This window comes from Mesocricetus auratus, unplaced genomic scaffold (genome assembly GCF_017639785.1).
Source record: "Mesocricetus auratus isolate SY011 unplaced genomic scaffold, BCM_Maur_2.0 Super-Scaffold_2245, whole genome shotgun sequence".
NCBI lineage: Eukaryota > Metazoa > Chordata > Mammalia > Rodentia > Cricetidae > Mesocricetus > Mesocricetus auratus.
In genome coordinates this window covers 23,665,673-23,687,793 of record NW_024429180.1, presented here as the reverse complement: position 1 = coordinate 23,687,793, position 22,121 = coordinate 23,665,673, and the positions used below count along the sequence as shown (strand labels likewise).

The 22,121-nt window shown below is 43.6% G+C and overlaps 1 protein-coding gene across 2 annotated transcripts; it reads left to right on the top strand.

Moving 5' to 3' along the window:
* The first annotated feature begins 339 nt into the window (after positions 1–339).
* Klf5 (Kruppel like factor 5) lies at positions 340–20,861 on the top strand. 2 transcript variants are annotated; one of them, XM_040752857.1, is made up of 4 exons: positions 340–484; positions 6,873–7,746; positions 8,987–9,046; positions 19,081–20,861. In XM_040752857.1, exons 2-4 carry the CDS (start codon positions 6,885–6,887, stop codon positions 19,257–19,259), a joined length of 1,101 nt encoding a protein of 366 aa, XP_040608791.1. In that variant the 5' UTR covers positions 340–484; positions 6,873–6,884; the 3' UTR covers positions 19,260–20,861. The 2 variants fall into 2 exon arrangements, with proteins under 2 accessions (XP_040608791.1, XP_040608747.1); XM_040752813.1 differs by lacking the exon at positions 340–484 and adding an exon at positions 4,179–4,724.
* Positions 20,862–22,121: the final 1,260 nt, after the last annotated feature.

The following is a 22,121-nucleotide window of genomic DNA, read 5'->3' as shown; positions in this document are numbered from 1 at the left end:
CATTTTCTGCCTTCTTTGTACTTGACATACTGTCCTTCTGGAAAGGGGTCCACACTTCCACGACCTCGGCAGCACACTGAGTTGTGGCATCCGTCCGGCACTGTTTCTACACATTTCATCGACGTATCCATGTCTACAAGGATGTTTCCCCACGAACCATGCACAGATCATGGAGTAGCCCTGACTGCACCCCACAACCTGGTGCCATTACTGCTTTCCTCACAGCATGGCTAGCAATTGGCTCATTGTGACGCTGATGAGGTAGCATCCCTGATGTTCTAAAAGATTGTTTGATGTAAGTGCTTCAGGGCAGGAATTGCCTCTTCATCTTTCCCATCATATTTTCAGTCAGAATTCAAATACTGCACAGTTGAAGCTGCAGTATGTCTGGACTATAACTTGGCCTAAAGGCATTCATATTTGTCGTTTTCATCTGCTTAGTATATTAACAAGGTGGAAAAAGCAATCCCAGTCCCTCCAAAAGGTAAATCTCTATTCTTTAAAAAGTACTACTAGTGTTTTAAAAGTAGGGTGGCTAAATTGCACTATGTCAGTGGACACTAAGAGCCTTGTGGAATATCATGGAGAATGCATTGAAATCCAAAATTAAATAAAATGTATTTCTTATGAACAGAGGAGACAATGCACAATCAGGACACTAAGTTGTTTCCTATTATACAAAAATGAAATCTTTAAAATATTTTAATTACACGTCTGCCATCACACAAAAAAGAAAGAACATCTATTCGCCCGTCTCTAAACCTCTCGAGTCAAAATAATTTTGTCAGATCTTAATGGCAACTTGTATTTACTGTGTTACTGTCTCAGTAACTTTCTTAAATGTGTGGCTCAAGGCAGTAATGAACAACGGTAAAGATTAAAGATACGAAGTGGTCTAGAAGACAAACTGTCTTCCGTTGTTTCCACCGATCCCGATTCAGACAGGGATACACGGTGACTATGAAAGTCTCTTTTAATTAAATAATCTTATCCCAGGGCACCATGTGCTCACGTATCAGGAGTTAGTCTTGCTCTTTCTTGTGCATTTTCTGAGGTCTAGTATCACTTGGTAACTCAGCACCGGCCGTATGCAAACGGGATGTCCTGTGGATGTTCCCCTGGTGAAAGTTGAGTGAGATCTGGGGACTCCCTGCTATCAATGAACAACCAACTACTGCCCAGCAGATCGCTCCTCACGTTGCTCATCTGGCTCAGAAGCTGTTTATTATCTATTTTTTCCACAGCCTCTTGCTAGCCCCCGCCCCCGTAGCTGGATGCCGGCTCAGCCCCCACACATTCAGGCGTATTTATTCCCGTAAAGATAGTGACACTTGGGGTTTATTCTAAGACTAAATCCTCATTGCCCAGTGACTAAGGACCGAAGCATTCACACTGCCCCTGTGCTTACCCTCCTAGCCAGCCTGGCTACTCTGCGCTTTTCTTTCTTTGCCTCAGAATCTCCCGTTTTGGCACACTTCAGTTCACACGCTACTGCCAGGCCACTAATTGATTTCTGAAACCTGACATTTGTTTTTTTGTTTTCTCCCATCTTCCCTAATGGTACAGGACTACTCAGCAGGGAGGAATGCAAAGAACTAGAGAGTTCAAAGTAATTGAGGATCTGTCCATTCACACAGGCTGGCTGCACGCCAGCCTAGGACCTGGAAAATCTGAAAAATATTTGTCAAGTTTTAACCCTTCTTTGGAAGCTCATAGGGCAAGTTGTGAGCAGTCCTGTTTGTCTTGGTTAAACATGTTTTCTGTATGTTTAGAGCAGCATGGCACACACCTTAGAAAGGAATTACATTCCAATTTCCGTACTATTGTACACGGCCAAGCTAGTTATTTTCTGTGGGGTTGCACAGCTGAGGATTTGAGAGAAACCATTACTTACTTAAAAGTGGCAGCCCTGTTTCCCGAATCTTTATGCCAGAAATGAAATTTAAATAACTGCTGTCATATTTGAGCAAAAAGTAGATATGTAAGTATTTTAAAAACTGTAACTGCTTCAGCTGTATTATATGAACCAGGCCAATGTCAGGTTCACATATACATCATTTTTAAAAAGCGGGGGGGAAAAAAGTGACAAGGCTATAAAAATATGTTCTTTAGAGCTTGTCAAATACTTTGGTGGGCTTTTGTTTTGCCTTGTAAGGGGGGGATGTTAAGACAATAGTGTGAAATTTAGAGGGATTTCTGGTAAAATAAATGGGTCCTATTGAAATTAAAAGTCACTTTTAAAACTTTTCAAATCCATTGAAACTCTGGTGCCAAAAAAGAAAAATCTAGATAGGTTTAAAAGCAAAGTAAAATAAAGATAAATCCCAAGATATATTACCTTTAAATTGGATTAAACTTAAAGGGTAAAAGAGAAGAAACCTTCTATTAAGAGCCATCAATTCCACACTGGTGGCTTGATCATGTCATGAGCATTAAGTAACTGAAAGTCTTCCAAAGATCATCTGATTTGAAAAAGTTAAATCCAACACCAGTTCTATGACCTGTCCCTGAGCTATTTGATGGCATGATTGGGTTTAACAACAGAGAAAAAACGAGGATAGATTTTTAAAGATGAAGACTGACCACATGAGATTGTTCACTTAGAGAAGTAGGTGCAAAGACACTTATTAGTAACACTCCGGTGTCACGAAAGCTGTCATCACCCATCCTCTGAAAGCGACAACCAAAACTATAAAAATGAATCATTACTAACAGGAAGGAAAAGGGAGAAAAGAAATCGAGTTCACAGTATGATTTTATCTTTGCTTAAAAAAATGCACGTGATACTTTCTGTGCACATTCATTTGCCTGTATGTTGGAAAGGAGACTCCTACCTCTGACACTCTTGGTGGTGCTTTTTTTCTGTAAGAATGTTTTAATAGATTCTTCACTGTGAAGTCGCCAGTGTGCTCTCTATAGGTAACATGTGCTGTCAACAGGTGTACATATGTTGTAATGCTATAGATATTTTTGTCACAGTTTATTGTTCTGGCTTCACAATAAGCCACATAAAAAGTCATGTGCAAGGACATTGAGGATTAAGGAAAGTAGTTTCCTTCGGAGATTGCTGGCAAAAATTTTAAAAATTACAAAAGAACACTCACCCTCCATCAAAACAACCTAGCAAATGGGGAGTAATACACTTGGCTGTTGTGTTCCTACAGATTTGGATTCGCAGTTTTCAGAGCTGTTGAATATCTGAATGTTTGTGGCTTTAGTTCCCGTTTCGTAGGAAATGGTGCTACCGTATTAGGTAGATGGGCTGTGTGTCTCATCTGGAAATATTAAACTCCATTTGCCCCCCCCCGAGACTCCACTGCTAGCAAAAAGAAGCCAAAGATGCAATGTGTATTTAAATACCCAGTTGCCTGGCTGTTGGTTCTCAAATTAGATTCCATGCTCCGGCTAGAGTCAACATGGTTTAAATATTAAAAACTTCATAATTCATAAGGCCAACCTCACCTCTTCCCCACGTACAGCGACGGAAGGTAGAAATGTCTGTGAAAACTTGTAGCTACTTAAATACCGTAGGGGGAAATATGCTTAGGTTGGTATGCAAGGACTTGAAAAAATGCTTGACATAACCCTTTTAGCCAGGCCATGAGGGATCTGCAGAAGGATAACTAGATCACTGCTGAAAACACAGAAAAGGGAGCTGTTTTACATTTGTTCCCGTACCGCCCCTTGTTTTCCTCCAAAGTACATTTTGTATACTTAAAAAAAATACACACTCATTGGACAAGACTGGAAACCTCAGCTCCCTCAGCTTTCGAGTTTCAGGTCCTTGCACAACACCTAAGACGTGCAATACTTTTTTTTTTTTTTTTCCGCTCTAATCCTGGCAGAGAACAGTTCGGGGAGATCTTCCTTCCGCGTCTCCACCCTGATTCCCCCTCTTCCTAGATTCCACCCGGCTCTCTCTTTCCCTCCGCCCTGAGCTCCGCCGGCCCAATCTGTCAGAGAAGTTGTGTACAAACTGCGCCGCGGCTGTGCGCGCGAAGCTCATGGCCCGCGAGGGGTGCGGTCGGCCCGTCGGAGGCGGGACCTCGTGGGACTTCCTTTCCATTGGCTCGCTGCTGGCCCTGGGGCCTCGCTATTGGCCACGACGCTGCCAGTCGGGTGAGCTGGCCCTGCCTCCCCGGAGTTGGGTGAAATAGAGGCGGGCGTCAAGTGTCAGTAGTCGCGGGGCAGGTACGCGCGCTCGCAGCTTGCTGGTGGAGCTCGGAGGTGGCGGGAGCGGGTTCCGGCGAGCGAGAGAGCGAGCGCTGGGGCGGGGCGGGAGAAAGTGGCGGCCAGAGGACCTCGGCGGTGACGCGTGGCCGAGCCCAGGAGTCCCGATCTACGTGCCCGCCTTCGTGAGCCGCCGGCCCAAGGGGTTTCCCCCCCGCAGCGGCCCCGCGCCGAGTCCGCAGTCCGGCGCCAGCCCGGGCGAGGTGGGAATCGCGATCACCCCGTGTCCCGCGCCCGTAGTCCCCCGATCGCCCATGGCCACGCGGGTGCTGACCATGGGCGCCCGCCTGGGACCCGTGCCCCAGCCGCCGGCCACGCAGGACGAGCCGGTGTTCGCTCAGCTCAAGCCGGTGCTGGGCGCTGCGAACCCGGCCCGCGACGCGGCGCTCTTCCCCGGCGACGATCTCAAACACGCGCACCACCACCCGCCCGCGCAGCCCGCGCCGCCGCCGCCGGCCGCCGGCCCGCGGCTGCCCTCGGAGGAGCTGGTCCAGGTAAGCAGAGCGGCCGGCCTCCCTCCCCCGGCTCGGGCGTGTCCCGCCGCTGCGAGGCGCGGGCGACAGGGGCCGCTCCAGGCTGGGGCGCGCGGGAGCCGGTGCCCGGGTGGGCAGCCCCGCCCTGCGCTTCCAGACGGGGCGCCGCGGAGTGGATGGGGGGCCGGGGGGGCGCGGATCGCCCACCCCGATCCGCCCGGAGGAGGCTGAAGACAGCCGCGCGCTCCCGCGCACCTTGTCTGGTTTCTTGCGTGGGAATGGAAGCTTATACCCACGCTCAACTTAAATTGCGTCACCTTGACCACTCTCTCCCGATGGCTCTGGCCTAGGAAGTCCACCTGCCTGCGTCCTTCGGGATGTGGAAATGCAGATTTGGAGTACTGGGGTTCCATACCTCTGTAGCTTTCACCCTAGGATGGGCTGTAGGGCCCCGTTTGGGAAACTGGGGTCAGATGATCTAAGGTTGTATTAGAATACTGCTTTTTTTTTTTCCTTCAGAAGGAACACGCGCACAAAAAGGCCAGGGGTGTTGTTTTCTTCGTGTGCGCGTAAATTTCCTCCCGGAGTCGCGTTGAAAGCTGGCAGTTGGCTTTTACACTTGCCCAGCAGCCGAATTAGAGCAAGCGCCTGTTTCTTTCGCCCACGCACGGGAGTCATATAGCCCAGAAAAAAACTTGCCGGGACTTTTAGCTAGTCCCAAAGAAAAAAAAATTGGAAACAGACCCACATGCAAACAGCTGGAAGAGCTAAAATCAGAAACCACTAACCGCCGAGGGAGCGCAGTGCACGAAAGGGTTTAGTTTGGTTTATTTCAAGACACTTGGTTTCATAGCCTCTTGCTGTATTGTGTGTTTGCACCCAGCACCTACTTCGCGGGGTCTGCCAGTGTCGTCGTGCTTTGAGAGGACAGTGGCATTTGTCAGATGTGACTCACATGGCTAGAGCATGAATCTTTATTTTTAAGTCGTGCATATCCGGGAAATCCCGTCCGTCGTCGTCCACAACCAGATCTTAATGATCTGAGGTCCAGATGAAATTCTTTTGAAATTTAGGAGAAAAAATAGGACTCCTGTTTACCGACTGGGGTGCAGTGGTTTCTCATTCTGTGAACTGTTTCACTTAGCTGGGTTTTGTTCTTTTCCTGACTTGCTCTTCAATGTCAAGAGGAATTGAGAGGAAAAATTAAGCTTTCGTTATGTTGGGGGCGAAGAGAGCGGGGAGACGGGCAGGTTGGAAGCTGGCTTGTGTGTGTTCTAAGTCAGGGCCCGGGGATACTTAGTTGTTTCACTTTGGTAGTTTTCTCTCGGGAGATAGCAGGAGGGTAAGGGATGACTGCGCTTTTTACAGAGGAAGGGGGAATGTAGCATTGGCCCACGGAGAGGACATGATAAATGTTTTGCTGATGAGTGTGCTGGCAATCCCCACCCACAGGCGTCTTAGCACCAGTCTACCAAGGGAGTGATTTTCTCCTTGATAATTAAAGATCTGTTTTAGATAGGGATATGAATAGGAACATTTCATTATTACATTAACCAATTACCGAATCTGCTGGTTAAAATCAACATTTACATCAAACGCTGAACCTGTAATTGTTTTGTTTTAGCGGATATAAGGGTTTGCTCCAAACATTGGATTTTTTTGTTAATCAAAAGGCCCGGGAATGGCCAGAGAACATTTTATACTAGGCCCGAGATACCTAACTCTACCCACATAAAAGCCCTTTGAAATATTTTTTTAAAAAGATTTGCTGGGGTTTTAGTTCAGATGAAGCATGTTAAATGTAACGGGCATGAACAGAACTGAGGCAGTTTGGTCATACTCTGATACTGTACTTTGATTGCAGAATTATCCTTCTTGGGGTGAGACTTGATTGCATCAGAAAGGAAGAGGTTTTGTCCTTGCTCCCACCCCCTAGCCTCTTTCACTTTTGTCTGGTGATGATTTGGGGGGCGATTTTACTAAAGACACGCCGTACAGACTTAACCAATAATTACACAATTGACAAAATAAACTCCTGTGTTTATAGGCAGCTCTTAGGAGTTGGCCGGGGCCCGGACTGGTGCTGTGAGTTTTCAGTAAGTCCTGTTTATTTATTCTCCCTGAGTGGATCGGTAGATTCATTGTGTATCTGTATCTCTTCTTTTTCAGACAAGATGTGAAATGGAGAAGTATCTGACTCCTCAGCTTCCTCCAGTTCCAATTGTTGCAGAGCATAAGAAGTATAGACGAGACAGCGCCTCAGTGGTAGACCAGTTCTTCACTGACAGTGAAGGCTTACCTTACAGTATCAACATGAATGTCTTCCTCCCTGACATCACCCACCTGAGAACTGGCCTCTACAAATCCCAGAGACCCTGCGTGACACAGATCAAGACAGAGCCTGTTGCCATTTTCAGCCACCAGAGCGAGACGACCGCCCCTCCTCCAGCCCCGACCCAGGCCCTCCCTGAGTTCACCAGTATATTCAGCTCCCACCAGACCACAGCTCCAGAGGTGAACAATATCTTCATCAAACAGGAACTTCCAACGCCAGATCTTCATCTCTCTGTCCCTTCCCAGCAGGGCCACCTGTACCAGCTACTGAATACCCCGGATCTAGACATGCCCAGTTCTACAAACCAGACAGCAATCATGGACACCCTTAACATATCTATGTCCGCCGCCATGGCGGGCCTTAACACACACACCTCTGCTGTCCCGCAGACTGCAATGAAACAGTTCCAGGGCATGCCCCCTTGCACGTACACCATGCCGAGTCAGTTTCTTCCGCAGCAGGCCACTTACTTTCCCCCGTCGCCTCCGAGCTCAGAGCCTGGAAGTCCAGATAGGCAAGCTGAGATGCTCCAGAATTTAACTCCGCCTCCATCCTATGCTGCTACAATTGCTTCTAAACTGGCAATTAACAATCCGAATTTACCTGCCACTCTGCCAGTTAGTTCACCCAGCATCCAACCTGTCAGATACAATAGAAGGAGTAACCCCGATCTGGAGAAAAGACGCATCCACTACTGCGATTACCCTGGTATGTGGTCTGTGTGCTTGAAGCTTTGGTAGTGTTTCATGTGTGCACTGTTTTCAACCTTAGGCCCGAGAACATATAGCAAGGGCGTAGATGACAGAAATAAATCACCTAGCTTCACTCAGTAGTCTCTTTCTGCATCTTATGCTGGTATGTAATTAGATACTAGTCTAGTGCTTGTTTTATGTATTTAAAAAGGCTAGTCACACACGAAGGCTCATTCCTTTAATCCCAGCAGTGAGGCCGAGGCAGGAAGGTTACACCTTCAATCTAGCCTGGGCTACATAGCATGATCCTGTCTCTTAAATAACAGTTTACGAACAAATTTTTGAAGGCTAGACCATTCTAGGGACTAAGGTAACTTAAGATTTCTTTCACTTCAGTAGTAAATAAGACTTGGATTTCACATTTGGGAGGCAGAGGCAGGCGGATCTACGTAAGTTCGAGGACAGCCTGGTCTACAGAGACTGCCAGGACAGGCTCCAAAACGATACAGAGAAACCCTGTCTTGAATAAACAGCAGCAAAACGTTGTAACCTCTCCTGGAGATTAAATAGGGTGGGAGACATTTGTGTGATGTTCAGGGGTAGGCACCTCGTTAGCAAGTAGAGGGCTGTTTATAGGGCAGATTTAAACAAAAATGGTTCCTTTAGTGTGTGCTCATTCTTGAATGAGATACGTGACCCAAAATATAATTTGACAGTAATATATCTTCAAGTTGCTGGCGTAAGCTAGTTTATGTTTAATATAGGGCATAATTTATTGACTATGGTGCATGATGTGGCATGACATGCTAAATGAAAAAAAACAAAGTAGGAGTATAGAAAATTATAGTCATCTCAGATAATGACTTAGCTCTGTCATCTGCATCCACTAAGTATATATATATATATATATATATATATATATATATATATATACACCAGGATAGCTCTCAAGTCACTGAAGCACATGTTAGAGTAAAAAAAAGTACCTACTGGAATAGAAACACAAATTTTCCATTTGTTGCTGGCCTGGATTACCAATATTCTTTGCTCCCAAAGTGATATTTAGGTTGGATCACCTGCACCTTCTAATAAGGTCGAGGGGGGAGGGTGCCTTGGAACTGCTTAGCCAAAGCTTCCAATATTGCATCTAGCACAAGAGATTTCATCTTTAAAGCCAGATTTTAAACACCGAAATGTAAAGATTTCAAAAGGCCCTGGAAATGACAAACTGATCTTCCTCTGTTCCTTTATTTTAGGTTGCACAAAAGTTTATACAAAGTCGTCTCATTTAAAAGCTCACCTGAGGACTCATACGGGTAGGTAATTTTCTTGTTAATTCTGTGAGTTGTGTAAATAGTATAAGTGGCATTCATCCTTTTAAAAGGCAGCACGTGTTTGATCTCTTCTTTCTTCTGTCAACTTTTATTTTTTAATGGCCTACCTTTTCAGCAAGGGCTTGGCTCGAAACTGGGTTCCCCAAGAAAGCCTGTTTCCAGGAGAGCTGATGTCCCCTTGGTGAGACCTTGCCCTGTCACCTAACAGAGAATTAATGACCCCCCAAACGTAAACAGCAATGTTTACTAATGGATTTAAAAACCTTAATGGCAATGCTTATTCCTGCCTTGAAAGAAGAAAAAAAGTTCTTGGTAAATCATTTTGCTTTAATAAAGCCCTTTTAACCTAAAAACTTTTCCACTTACCACGCTAAGCGCTAGTGCTTAACACTGGTGGCTTCAAATATTTGTGTTTAACGTATTCACTGTGACTGTCTGAAAAGTAGGCCTAAAATTTGCAGGGTATTAAAGCAGGGTGGTCAGAATGAAGGGAAATACGTTTATTTAGCCATTACTCCACACCCTACCTCAGCCCTTTCTTGATGGGTTTGAGAGTTCCCATCCATCTTAAATCCATCTTCCGTGCATCCTCATTTGAAGCCTACTTTCAAGTTTAATCTCTAATTTTCCAATGATTTTTGTCAGATTCACAGTAGTCCCCTGTAGGAGCTATTATTCATTTTGAAACCTCTTATCAAAAACACGTTTCACATGAAATTTGGTAGCATGCTTTATTAAAGGGCTCCACATACCCATAATATTTTCAAGTGTCTGGATAATGTTACTAGTGTAATTTTCTTTAAAGAAAAAAATCAAAAAGCCCTGAAGGAAAGACAGATAAAAGTGACGGCAATTTTTCCTCAAATACACCTTCCTTACCTAAAGTTCAAAGAATAAGTTTGCTAATAAAAGCAGTGACCTAGCAAAATGTATTATTCTATCATTGCTATGGAAACCAAAGTATTCAGCAGTTCCTTTGAATGGGTTGTTGGATTAGTCTGAGGACTTGAATCTCCCCAGGCTAGATGTTACTATGGAAATTGAGTTTTGATAAATGAAGTAGTTATCTCTAACTGCTGCATTAAAAAGTAAAACCCTTTGAACAAAGGTCAGCGACAAACCAGAGCCCTGAGAGAGAGTGGTTGCAGACATTTTGTACGTGTGTTAGGAAGCAGTGCTTGATATCCAAACACTAAACACTTAGTGAAATCCAAATGGTACTGGCGACAATTGTGGCAGATCCCAGGGCTTTCCCAGAAAGGGCTATCTCTTGCATTATCTCTGATAGGAATGGATTGTTTTGGCCTGAGGCTTTTTTTGTTTGTTTGTTTGCAGGTAATCACAAACCGAATAGCTAAGCATATGATAAAAGTTCAATCTTAAATTTCCAAAATACAGTTGATATGCATAGAAATACTAAAATAATAAATAAATACTAAAATAGCCATTTTCTGGACTAGTGTTGTGTTAGGGGAACACTGAACTTGGGTTTTTGAAACATTTAAGCTATGGCTTCTTTTTCCTCTTCCTCTCCTCTCCCTTCTCCTCATCAGAAGTCCTTGAAACTGGAGATAGGAAGGAGGGAATGCATTTTCGAGGTTAAAGTCCCATAATAAAAGAAGTGTGCAATTGCATATAATGATGTAATCACCTGCTTATTGCGGGGATGTCGTCAGGCCATATCTAAATAGCCTTTCCACCCAACGGGGTTTACTGCTCTGAATGCTTGTACCGGGATCCTGGAACTTGACCTGCTGCTGGCAAAGAAACTTAATAGTGGGTAATCCGAACAATGCCTGTGTTAATAAAAAAGCAAACTAAGACAGAGGATCGGATCTAGGCCTAGTTAGGGTCCCATGCAGTGACCTTTTCAGTTGATTATAAATATTGTGGCCTTAAACATCTAATGAGTAAGACCATGTAATGTAGTTTAATGAAGTTTTGTTTGATAGTCTTTCAAATGCCTTGGGGAGGGTTTGTAACAGACTCGCTCATCTGGCTAAACCCGTTCTTAGGTAATCACAGAGCATGAGGCTTTCTCCTCATTTCTAGTTTCTAGACAATGCCTCTTAAAATTACCTTCGTGCTCGCTACCATTGTCCCCTCCCTCTGCTCCTGCTCAGTGAGTATACGGGAAGCCAGAGATGCTTGGGTGTGTTGTGTGCTGCCTTTCCTTTCTTTCTCCTTCTAATGCCCAGGTAGAGCAAACAGGTTGTTGTTTTGTTTTCTTCTGGGTAGTATCTCTGATTGAATAGCTTTGTCTTGTTTTTCTTTCTGTCCCACTTCCTCCCACTTGGAAAACTTGTTAGGGGACTTGAAAGACTATATGGCAGTGTTGAGTGTTTGACAAAATAAGAGAAATGCTTTTCTAATGGTTGCTTGGCAGAACGTGAAGCAGCCCAGCATTTCTGTGGAAAGTAATTGTAGTTGCTTTTAAATGTCGAGTTACCATATGTCTCAACGGCTTTAAGCAATTAAAACAACCTTAGTCTGTGTTCTGTCTAATGGCTTATTTCTGGGGTTCCAGGTAGGGAGTGACTCTCTGACTTGGGTCACAGAGTGACTAACCAAATAGCCTGTCCACTGCACGGCTCATTCTTGTCAATTGGGACAAGAGTAAGATACCAGTCTGCTTTTTGAGTCACAAGTATCATAGCACTCAAGTTTTCTAAGCTTGTGGACTGGAATTTCTATATAGAGAAAGCATATAAACTTAAAAGCTCTTCTATGTATGGTCAGACAAAATCCCTGAGACATAACTCTCTCTGTACGGCACACTTGTGGGCTCATATAAGCATCCCTTATGTGGGTATGTTATTTGTGATACATGTGCACACATTAATATGCTTCTGTTTAGAAATAGTTAGGGCTGCTTCTAGGCAACAGTGTCAATAAGTGGTCTATTCCCAAATCAAAATATTTGTACTTTTAATAGCATCTAAAAGAACATTTCATTGAAATTCTTATGCCTTGTGATGTTTACAAGGGAGGGTACACATTGCCATCATTCTAAAATTTCTTCTGACTGCCTTTCAAAAAGTGTATAATTCTGCCCTCATAAGTCACCATGATTGAGAAACTGTCTTCTGTAAACAGCTGTAGTTTCTGTGTTCATAAGCTTAACGCTGTCTTTAAAAGACAGAACTTTCTGTATTGTACTCTACCTTAGCAATGAGCTACACCCCAGACTCCTTCCCAGAATTCCCTTATGAAGATGTAGATCACTTTTCAGTCTTGGCTTCCTGCAGCAAGGTAGAATTAGCAGTTGTATTACCAATCTGGGAGGGGCAGCACCAGGAGTCAGGGCACAGTTCTGCTGGCCAGGGAATGAAAATGAACAGGGGCCGTTAGAAAGAAACTCTCTTACCAGCTGACATGGAAACTGACATGGAAACAGAAAGAACAATGGAGTCTTGAGTACCGACTTCAAGAGCTGCTGATGCCGATGGATGCAGCCTGTCCCCCAGTGTGAGGGACAAGTCCCCACCTTGTGTCTTATCCTGCTATGGCAACCAAATTAATCTAGTGACATTTGTTTGTAAGGTGTTTCCATGTGTACTTTTAAGTACATAATTTTGGTAGGACTAAGGGTCCCAAGTATACACATAGAGCCACGTCTTGGGTGGGATCTCATCTCCCATCATCTGTATCAATCAGACATAGTTGTGATAATGTTGACATCCGAGATGTTTTCATTACAGGCTTGAAAAGAGAACCAGGAAGGATTTTGTGTCAGGTCATAATGGAGGATGGGATGATAGGAGGTCACATGGTTTGGATCTAAACTAGATGGATAATAGATGTATAGCTGTCATATCAGACTATAATTGCATAAGGAAAATATTTTGTAGATATAGTATCTAGTGATTTTCATATATTTAAAAGCATCAGTGGCATTGGTGGCACACGTCTTTAATCCCAGCAATGGAGGCAGAGGCGGGTGGATCTCTGAGTTTGAGGCCAGCCTGGTCTGGTCTATAGAAGGAGTGCCAGGATAGGCTCCAAAGCTACACAGAAAAACACTGTCTGGAAAAAACAAACAAAAACAAAATCAGTGTTTGGTGACAGGCATTAGTATTCTTCCAGTGTTTTATTCACTCTTAGCTTTGAAATACATTTTTTACATTGACTTTCAGGCTTTTTTAAACAGTGGCTTCTGAGATTGTTGGTTTAGACCCCTGGAAAGGTATTTATGAGCATGAATGCTTAGAAACAGTTTCTTTGTAATGACTCACTGGGAACACTACACTTTGCTTCGGGGACAAGTTCTCTCATCTGAGAAACATTGACATAGGAAAGTGATCAAACATTGTTTCTGGATAATACAGCTTATCAAAGGTTAGGAAGTATAATTTAATTCAGCAGACATTTTTGACTGGTTTTGTGAAGAATCCAAAGAACTGATCTTGTTTTACCCTTTCAGTTTTTAAGCTAGTAGGAGGAGACAGTTCCTACGCAGATGAAATACAGTTGTTGAAACGGAGATAGAAGCAGTCAGCCGCATGATGGTTGGAGGAGTGCGGAGAGCAGTATTTAAAACGTATATTTTAATTACCCAGGAATTTTCCTTTGCCGGCTATTTTTAGTTCTACCTGATGACCTACATCTTTTCTGGTGAAAGATTAGAAACAGAAGTCACACCCTACTTGAGGGGATGTTCTTGTTTGCCGGTGTAATTCATATTCATGGATATCTAACAAGTCTGACTAAGGACAAGGAACTGTTGAGAAGCATGAAGTGGCTACCTGTTTTGTTTTGTTTTGTCCCCCTCCTAAAAACATCTACGAAGAATGAATTTCCCTTTGGCTACTTTGTAAAGAGGCAGGCAGGCTGCTGGGCAGGGCGCTCTTGAGAGGATGAGAACATCTCCCTGACATTTTAGGTGTTTTTATTTGTCTGTTTGTCCAAAGTTACAGTCCAGAGTGGCATCTTTGTCCAGACTTTGAGAATTGGTGCTCTGTTTCAGCTGTTAGCGCTCGCTGAGACCGAGAAGTAGTCAAACCGTAAGAGCAAAGGAGCCACCCCACCTAACCCTCAGCCCCACAGCAAGGCCACCCTCCATTCTCCTTTGCTTCAGCAGATGAGTTCTGTCTGGACACAAATAAGGCTCCTTGGTGCTTGTGACCAGCATTGTGACCCTTTCAGAACTATGGGGACTATTCCAGTTCTATAAAAGGAAATTTGCTTACAGAGCATCTATCTCTGGTACCTTCAGGGGAAGGGATTCCAGTAACGTATCCTGAAGCCATTCAAAGCAGAGTTCTCATCTAAATATATACAGTCGATTACCCCAGTGGTCCCGAGACACCAGCCTCCCACCTTCCCTCATCTTCATTATGAAAACAACTGCTCAGACTTGGGTCGGACGTTGTTTTTGGCGAGGCAATAGAGGAGGAATGCAAAACCAAAGGACAGTCAGGAACACAAAATGCAGCCCACTGTTAACACACTCAACAACCCAGGTGCCTGCGATCCCAGGGACTGAACCACTGAGCCACATCAAATCAGCTTCTGTGGTGAGCATGCAGAATACCCTGGCTACTCATGGTCTGTCAGGTTTTCTAGAAGGAGGCAGCTGAAGGAATTGGATTTAGAGGAATGGGATGAATTTGAGAAATGTGATCAAGAGGGGGTTCCTTAATATCCTTTCTATTAGTTTCCTCAGGTTGGCCATTGCTGACACCCGGCAAGGGTTAGCTTTCTCTGTTAGAAGTGTAGATTTCTACAAACCCTGGTAAAGTCTTTTCATGGAAAAGTACTGGCATAGTTGTGTATTTAAAAAAAAAAGTCTATGGGCCCAAATCACTGTCACTTCTATCAGATATGGAAATACTATTTTTCCACAATTCCTTCAATAGTTTCTATTTTACCCCTTTGGCTATTAAGAAGCAAATTTGATGATGAGTCTGTTTCAGAAGTGAACACCCTAAGTCTGTGATGGAAGGGTGAATGGCTATTGGTCAGGGACCAAATCTTTCTATCAAGCTAGGCATTTAGTGCAGGTAGTATCCCCTTGAATTAACATGGGTTTCAGTTCTGGTGGTCTGGGACTTTATTATTTATTGATTAGACTGTCTTTTCATCATTGAGAAGGAAACTTAGAAATTTACTGTAGTAAGCCTTAGAGTTCCCTCATTTCCTTTGTTACAACCAGTCTATGTAGAACTTTCTAGAAAAGAACCTTGGTATGCCCTATTGAATGTGTTCAACAGAGCAGAGAAACCTCCCATTCTATTATAAGGTACATACAGAAATCTTTTTTTTTTTCTTCTTCCCCTGAGACAGGGTTTCCCTGGTCTTGGCTATTCTGGAACTCAATCTGTAGACCACGCTGGCCTTGAACTCAGATAAGATCTACCTGCCTCTGCCTCCTGGGTGCTGGGATTAAAGGCGTACACCACCACTTCCCATCTAGAAGTCATGTTTATCAGAGAAAAGTAGATAATATTGTTTTTTTATTGGGTGTTTTTGAATAGTCTGCGAGACAAGCATTCTTGAATCCCATGGAAGGAACCATGCTAAGGTTTCATCTGAAGATGGCCAGTGCTAGTACTGAACAGATCCGAGTCCCCTGAAAAATGAGGCACTGGAAGGGGCCTGGGTTTACCCTGAACCTCACAGTCTTGCTTTAAGGACTCTGTTAGTCCATTAGCTACCCCATTCTCTTCATGGGAGACTGTAGAATCGGAGTACATTTGAACAGTATGTATTCATTCCTTGAATCATCCAAAGAGTGTAATAGTGTTTGCTAATGGAAGACTTAAGTGGGACATTAAAGAAAGTGGTAGGCCAGGACTCTTACCGTGGAGACCATTGGTCAGCTTCTAACTTCTGGAGTTGCTCTTCGAGTTGAAGGAGAGAATTCCTAGCTCCAGAGCAGGCTTCTGGAGGCCCCCATGAAACCTTGTCTCTCACTGGTAATTGTTTCTGCTGAGGCTGTTAGACACTATGCTCGTAGCTTTGTCAGCCTGGGGCATATGCGTGTTTAACTTGGACATATTTTTCAGAGATTGGGGGTTCTTTGGCCATCCCTATAGCGTTAAGGTAGAGAAGAAAGTGCGCACTGAGAGAAAACCGAAGTGTTTCCACAGCACACAACCTTCCCACTGTCTTCACTTTGCCTTTCCATAGTTTGACGCTAGCAGCAGGAGGACTTAAAAATCCAGTGGATGTTGAAAGAGCTTAACTAAGTATTTCAAATTGGTGGTATTGGAAAGAGATTCTTTAAAAATCCAATTACTTTGGAAAGCTCTATCCTGTTGAAATACAACTTGGAGGAAGTCAGTTTGCTTTCCCAGAAGTACTGACCGTAGTGTTTCTGGCTGAGGAAGAAAGGCTCAAGTCTGCTGCTAGGCCAGAAATGGGGTACCGGCTTCCTCTACGATGTTTTCCTTGAACAGTGTTGACACTTGAACAAATCCCATAGAAATTACCCCAAGTGGGGAATAGTTGTCCTTGCTTTTATAGTAAGCCTTGGCCCTGGTGACTGCCCGTGTAGACACTGCTGGTATTCTTGGCTGAATAGGCTATAGATGCACATAAATGGAGAGCGAAACCCCAAATGTTTTAGGAACTTTAATGGTTACTGTGTGTCAACCAATCAGTAAAGTCAATTTTGCAAAATATTGCTGCAGTTTATGGCTTTGCAGCCAATAAAAACAGTGAACAAAAAGAGTCCAGTGTCCCCTGCTTCTAAAGTAAACTCTGAAAGCTTAGGTCTCTGTATGTAATTATTAAATTCAAAAGTCTTGAATGATCCTTCTTAAACTGGGACTCCTGAGGAAGTTTTTTTTCCCCTTGATTTAAACATCAGAATTGGACCTCTCCCCCATGGAATGGCAGGAAAGCCATGCTCGTTACTGTAATGTATTTTCACTACACATTTCTGTGTGAAGTTCTGTCTTCTGTTTGATTGACATCTGTGGCCCAGATAGTTATAGTTCCTACTAGCGTTAAAATCTTTTCTGTGAATCCAGCATTGTGTGTGAATGTAAATAGAAGAGAAATAGCTTTTCTGTTGCTTAAGAGCCATAATGTTAGTGTAACTTTTAGATGGAGTTTACTACAAGGGAACAAAGAACATACTTTTAAATTCACCACACACACACATACACACACACACACACACACACAAGGGTGTGTGTGCGCACGCACGCGTGTGCATGCATGCCTGTGATGGAGGAGAAATCTAGAATTGAGATGTGTGTTTGACTTAACATTTTGAGACTGGTGATGTCACACTATAATCCCCCTGCATCAGCCTCCCCAGGATTGGGATTACAGGAATTTACCACCATGCCTAGCTGAGATTTTAAAAACTGTGCATTTTAAAAACTGGAATGGAAGGAACCAAAAAGAGGCTTAGTCGTAGGTATGCCTCACATCAGAGGCAGAAGACAGGAGCAGGGAAAAGGCTGGATTGAGGATCCTGTGAGTGAAGGCTCATTCTGGCCTTTGCTGCTTTATCCCGTGAGACTTGGGGGTCAGAATAGTGATCGTGACAGCGAGGAGGGCACATTGGCCACAAGCTGTGGAAGCTGCAGTCAGCGTGGACATTGACAGTCAGCTGAGAAATACACAGCTTCCGGTAGACAAGAAGGGTTGTGGAGTTTCTGGTGGAAGTCCTCCAAGTTTCTTCCCTTTCAGCCCTAGCTGGCCTTTATTAGTAATCTTTCTGCCTCGCGTCTGCCAGATGAAAGCTTTTTAAAAGGAGGTTGGGAAAATTATTCAGGGAAACAAGTAATAATAAGTGCAGTCTGTCATGACAAGGTTACTACTCAAAGGCTTGAAATTTGGGGGTTTGCATAGGAAGGTGCTTCATCTTAAACGGGATTGATGCTAACAGCAAATTAAAACTGTGCTCTTAAATATTAAGCAGTTTTGGAACTTAGGGGCTGGCAAACTTGGGAGAATATTAGGAGCCATACAGATTGCACCGTGGGATTGGCTCAAACCTCAGCTGTTTGTTAGATGCAGACGGCTGGGAAAAAGAAAACAGAAAATTGGGCTAGGTTTGTAGGTGTCAACTGAGCTCTCAAGCCCGCTCTTTTTGTTTTGCTTGTTGTATTCAACCAATTTTTGTGGCCTAGATAATTGTCAAATTGCTCATGGAATAAATTTGGGGTGGTGTCTGACTCTACCACGGGGGATTTAACAGTAGCAGATCCTGGTTTACTTAAAGAATGTATTAAATATCAAATACAAAAATGTTTACATAAAGCAATGATGTTTTGAGAGTTTTCTGGTTTGGGCTTCAGTCCACACAGAGCGTGCGTGTGTGTGTGTGTGTGTGTGTGTGTGTGTGTGTGTGTGTGTGTGTGTGTGTGTGCTAGTGTGAGTATAAAGATGTGGAATGAGAAGACTAGTGTGTTAGCACACTCCTGTAATCCAAGCACTTCAGAGGTGGAGGCAGAAACTTCAGGAGTTCAAGGTTATCCCCACCTAACCAATTTGAGACCTGTTTGGATTACATGAGACATGACTTAAAAAAAAGAGAAGGATCCATAGCCGGTGTCCTGGTTGCTATGCTTGGAACCGAGTTCAGATAAAACTAGGAGCAGGGTTAGACCAAACATGGGCTTCTTGGTAAAGATCTGGTCTGAGCAGCTGTCTCCCTCGCTGGCATCAGCCATCAAGGTTTGATTATGGAGAATCCTTATTTGTAAGATGCCATCATACAAAGGCACATACCCACTTTAAGGGTTTATTGGTTTAGGATTGCCCCAAATAGGGACACTAATTTGTTCTGCATTTGCCTAAAATTTCCATTCTTCCGCCTTCTCTTGACCTCCATCTCATTATGTAATCCCTAGCTGACTTGAAACTTGCTGTGTAGACCATGCTGGCCTCCAGTGCTGGGAAAGGGGGGCCACACCCAGCCGGTTCTCCCGCAGTTGAAAGAGATGGTCCTTTTTGATGGGTGGCATGGAAGGACTGGAGTGCGTCCCAGTGGGGTTCAGAATGTGCTGTAGCCTTGTAGCAGGCCACCTCACCTTGTCTGTCCCTTCTTGTCACAGGCGAGAAGCCCTACAAGTGCAACTGGGAAGGCTGCGACTGGAGGTTTGCACGGTCGGATGAGCTGACCCGCCACTACCGGAAGCACACGGGCGCCAAGCCGTTCCAGTGCGGGGTGTGCAACCGCAGCTTCTCCCGCTCCGACCACCTGGCGCTGCACATGAAGCGCCACCAGAGCTGAGCACTGCGACCCCCGCCCGACGCCTCGCAGTCCGCTCCGCCACCCTTGAAACCGCAGACCTAACTTCAGATAAAAAAAAGAAAAGAAAGAAAGGAAAAAAAAAAGAACTGGAAATGTATATTTTGTATATTTGAGGCCACAGGGAATACATTGTATTAATACCAAAGTGTTTGGTTATTTTGAGAACCTGGAACTTGCTGTCATGCTCACCGCTGGCTTTAATCCAGCACACTTCATCTCCAGACAGGCAGCCACATCTCAGCGTGGGGAACCGGTGGGGGTGCACGGGGTGCGTATGCTGCTTCTACACAGACTGCGCACGCCATCATTTGTGACATTGTTTAGTATAAACAAACCAGTTGGCAGGCACCCGGACAGATTGTCAAGATTTTACTTGACATGGACTCGTTTTTTTCTCAAGATTAGATTATTTCCATAGCGGAGGTACACAGTGTACCTGGCAATTCACAAATAGCCATTGAACAAATGTGTTATGTTTTGTTTTTTATATGAGTTGCCTATATTTGCTATTCAAAATTTTGTAAATATGCAAATCAGCTTTATAGGTTTATTACAAGTTTTTAAGGATTGTTTGGGGGAATCATACTTCTTTTGAAAATAACTAAGAATACACATAAAGTTAGGATTTGTGGTTGATACCTCTCGATAAAATTTACCAAATCCATTTCTTTGGGGGAGGGAATAATCATTCGAATGAATAAAATGCAAATTTCACTCTCTGATTGAAATAAGATTGTTTATTTTAAATATGAAAGATTTTTATATGAATTTAAACTGAAGAGTTTAAAGATAGTTACAAGACACAGACATTAAAGGTCTTATCGTAAGTTAAACAGTATCACTTGTGAAGGACAGGTGTGGCTGTCACATGTGTCCTTGTTGAATTTAAGACTCTGTTTGCACTTGTGGAAGCATTGAGTTTCTGGTGCAGTTTTCTTGGACTGGGATGTTTGCTCATGCCGTACTGTTGGTTAAATGACAATTTATGTGGATTTTTGCATGTAATATCCAGTGAGACACAGTAATTTTATTATTGAAATTACAGTGCAGTGTAGTTAATCTGTTAATACTGACTCGGTGTCTGCCTTTAATATCAGTGATATGTTGAAAGCTTACCAATATGCAATATCATAGGAATGTGACGTTGATGCTGTTAACCAAAGGGCAGAAATCATAAGCAAAATGCCAAAAGCGGTCTTAATTGAACATTTAATTTTTGTTTTTAAGATATTGTTTATCATTATTTATTTTGTGGTAATATAGTAAGTTTTTTTAGAAAACAATTTTCATAACTTGATAAATTATAGTTTTGTTTGTTAGAAAAGTTGCTTCAATGTGTAAATAGGTGACAAATGGTGTAAATAGTTTTGTAAGAGGCTTCAAGATGTTTATACGTGGACACCTACATCAAAAGTGTAAACCGGCTGCTGTTTGGCTTCTTTGTCCCTTATTTTTGTATTGTGGTCATTTCCTATGCAAACATCGGAGCAAACAGCTGTAAAGTTGTAGAATTTTTTGAGAGAATGAGATGTTTATATATTAACGACAATTTTTTTTTTGAAATAAAAAGTGCCTAAAAGATTTACGTGGTGTCTTCTCTCCCTTCTATAGCAGATAATGAGCACAGTATGATTCTAAAACCAGCGTTTTCCAGAGGTCTGCTCAGGGAGGTTAATGAAAAGATTCTCAGACTTGGAGAAAGCCCTGTCTGTAGCCTGGATGCCCATCAGGTGCTTGCTTGGGATACAGAAGTACCTGTCTGTAATCCCAGCCTCTCGGGGGTGGGATTCAAGGACACAGTGGGATCTTGTCTGAAAAAAACAACAAAAGAAAACACATGAAGACATAAAAGAATTTACTTAGAAAGTGAAATTCAGGGTGGGTGTTGGTTATATTGTCAGCTCAACAGGAATTGGATTTTTTGTTGTTGTTGTTGTTGAGACACTACCTCTAAGTAGCCCTGAGTGTCCTGGAGCTCACTAGGTAGACCAGACTGGCCTTGAACACAGAGATTTATCTTCCTCTGCCTCCCGAGTGCTGGGATTAAAGGTGTGTGCCACCACACCCAGCCAGGAATAGCTTGCTTAAGTTGTAATTTTTTCCCCCAGCACTAGGACTCAAACCCACAGCATTGCACATACTTATGGATGTTGACAGCTGGGCCACGGTCATTCCTCTAACAGACTTTTATCCAACAGCAGCACTGGATGTTAATGGCTAATGTGACCAATGTGGAACACTCGGGACTTCTTAGGGAGATGATGAATTCTAGGTCTGACATGGAAAATAGCCAGCTGGGTCTGTGGAGTTTCATAAATCAAGGTATCAATAAAAACTCTCCAGTATGGGGGTTGTGTCAGAGTAGCATCCGGGTGTGCAATCTGATTATAAGCCTACTATGACCAGGTTCAGTCTAGCAGATGAAAGAGACTATGCAGAATAGCATTGTAGAGTCATTCCATGTTTTCGAAGGGAGCCTAGTGTGTACAACGGTAGTTTGCAAGACTTCCTTCCTCCTATATGGAAAGAAGAGCATGGGGTGACTACAGAGGAGAAATCTGGTGACAGTACCCAGGTCCAGGTGACCAAGGTCTATACCAACAGTGGTAAGTCAGGCTTTGTGACCTGATCGAAATAAAACCTGCCTCTGAGGTCTTAGAACATAAATATCCTGTGTTATGAAAGGCAAAGGCAGGACCTGGGCATCCTATAAAATACTGTCGAGGCCAGGAAAGGACTCTGAAGCTATTGGTAAGGCCTGGTAACTAAAAGCAACGGAGTAAATACTGAGGGAAATGGCATGGTGGCCAGGTACCTGACTTAGACTAGGACTGAAGGACC

Excerpts from the sequence above, each read along its gene's own strand:
- Klf5 (XM_040752813.1), top strand. The coding sequence starts at position 4,485 with ATGGCCACGCGGGTGCTGACCATGGGCGCCCGCCTGGGACCCGTGCCC. Across the intron at positions 4,725-6,872 it reads CCTCGGAGGAGCTGGTCCAG|ACAAGATGTGAAATGGAGAA; the intron begins GTAAGCAGAGCG and ends CTTCTTTTTCAG. Across the intron at positions 7,747-8,986 it reads CCACTACTGCGATTACCCTG|GTTGCACAAAAGTTTATACA; the intron begins GTATGTGGTCTG and ends CCTTTATTTTAG.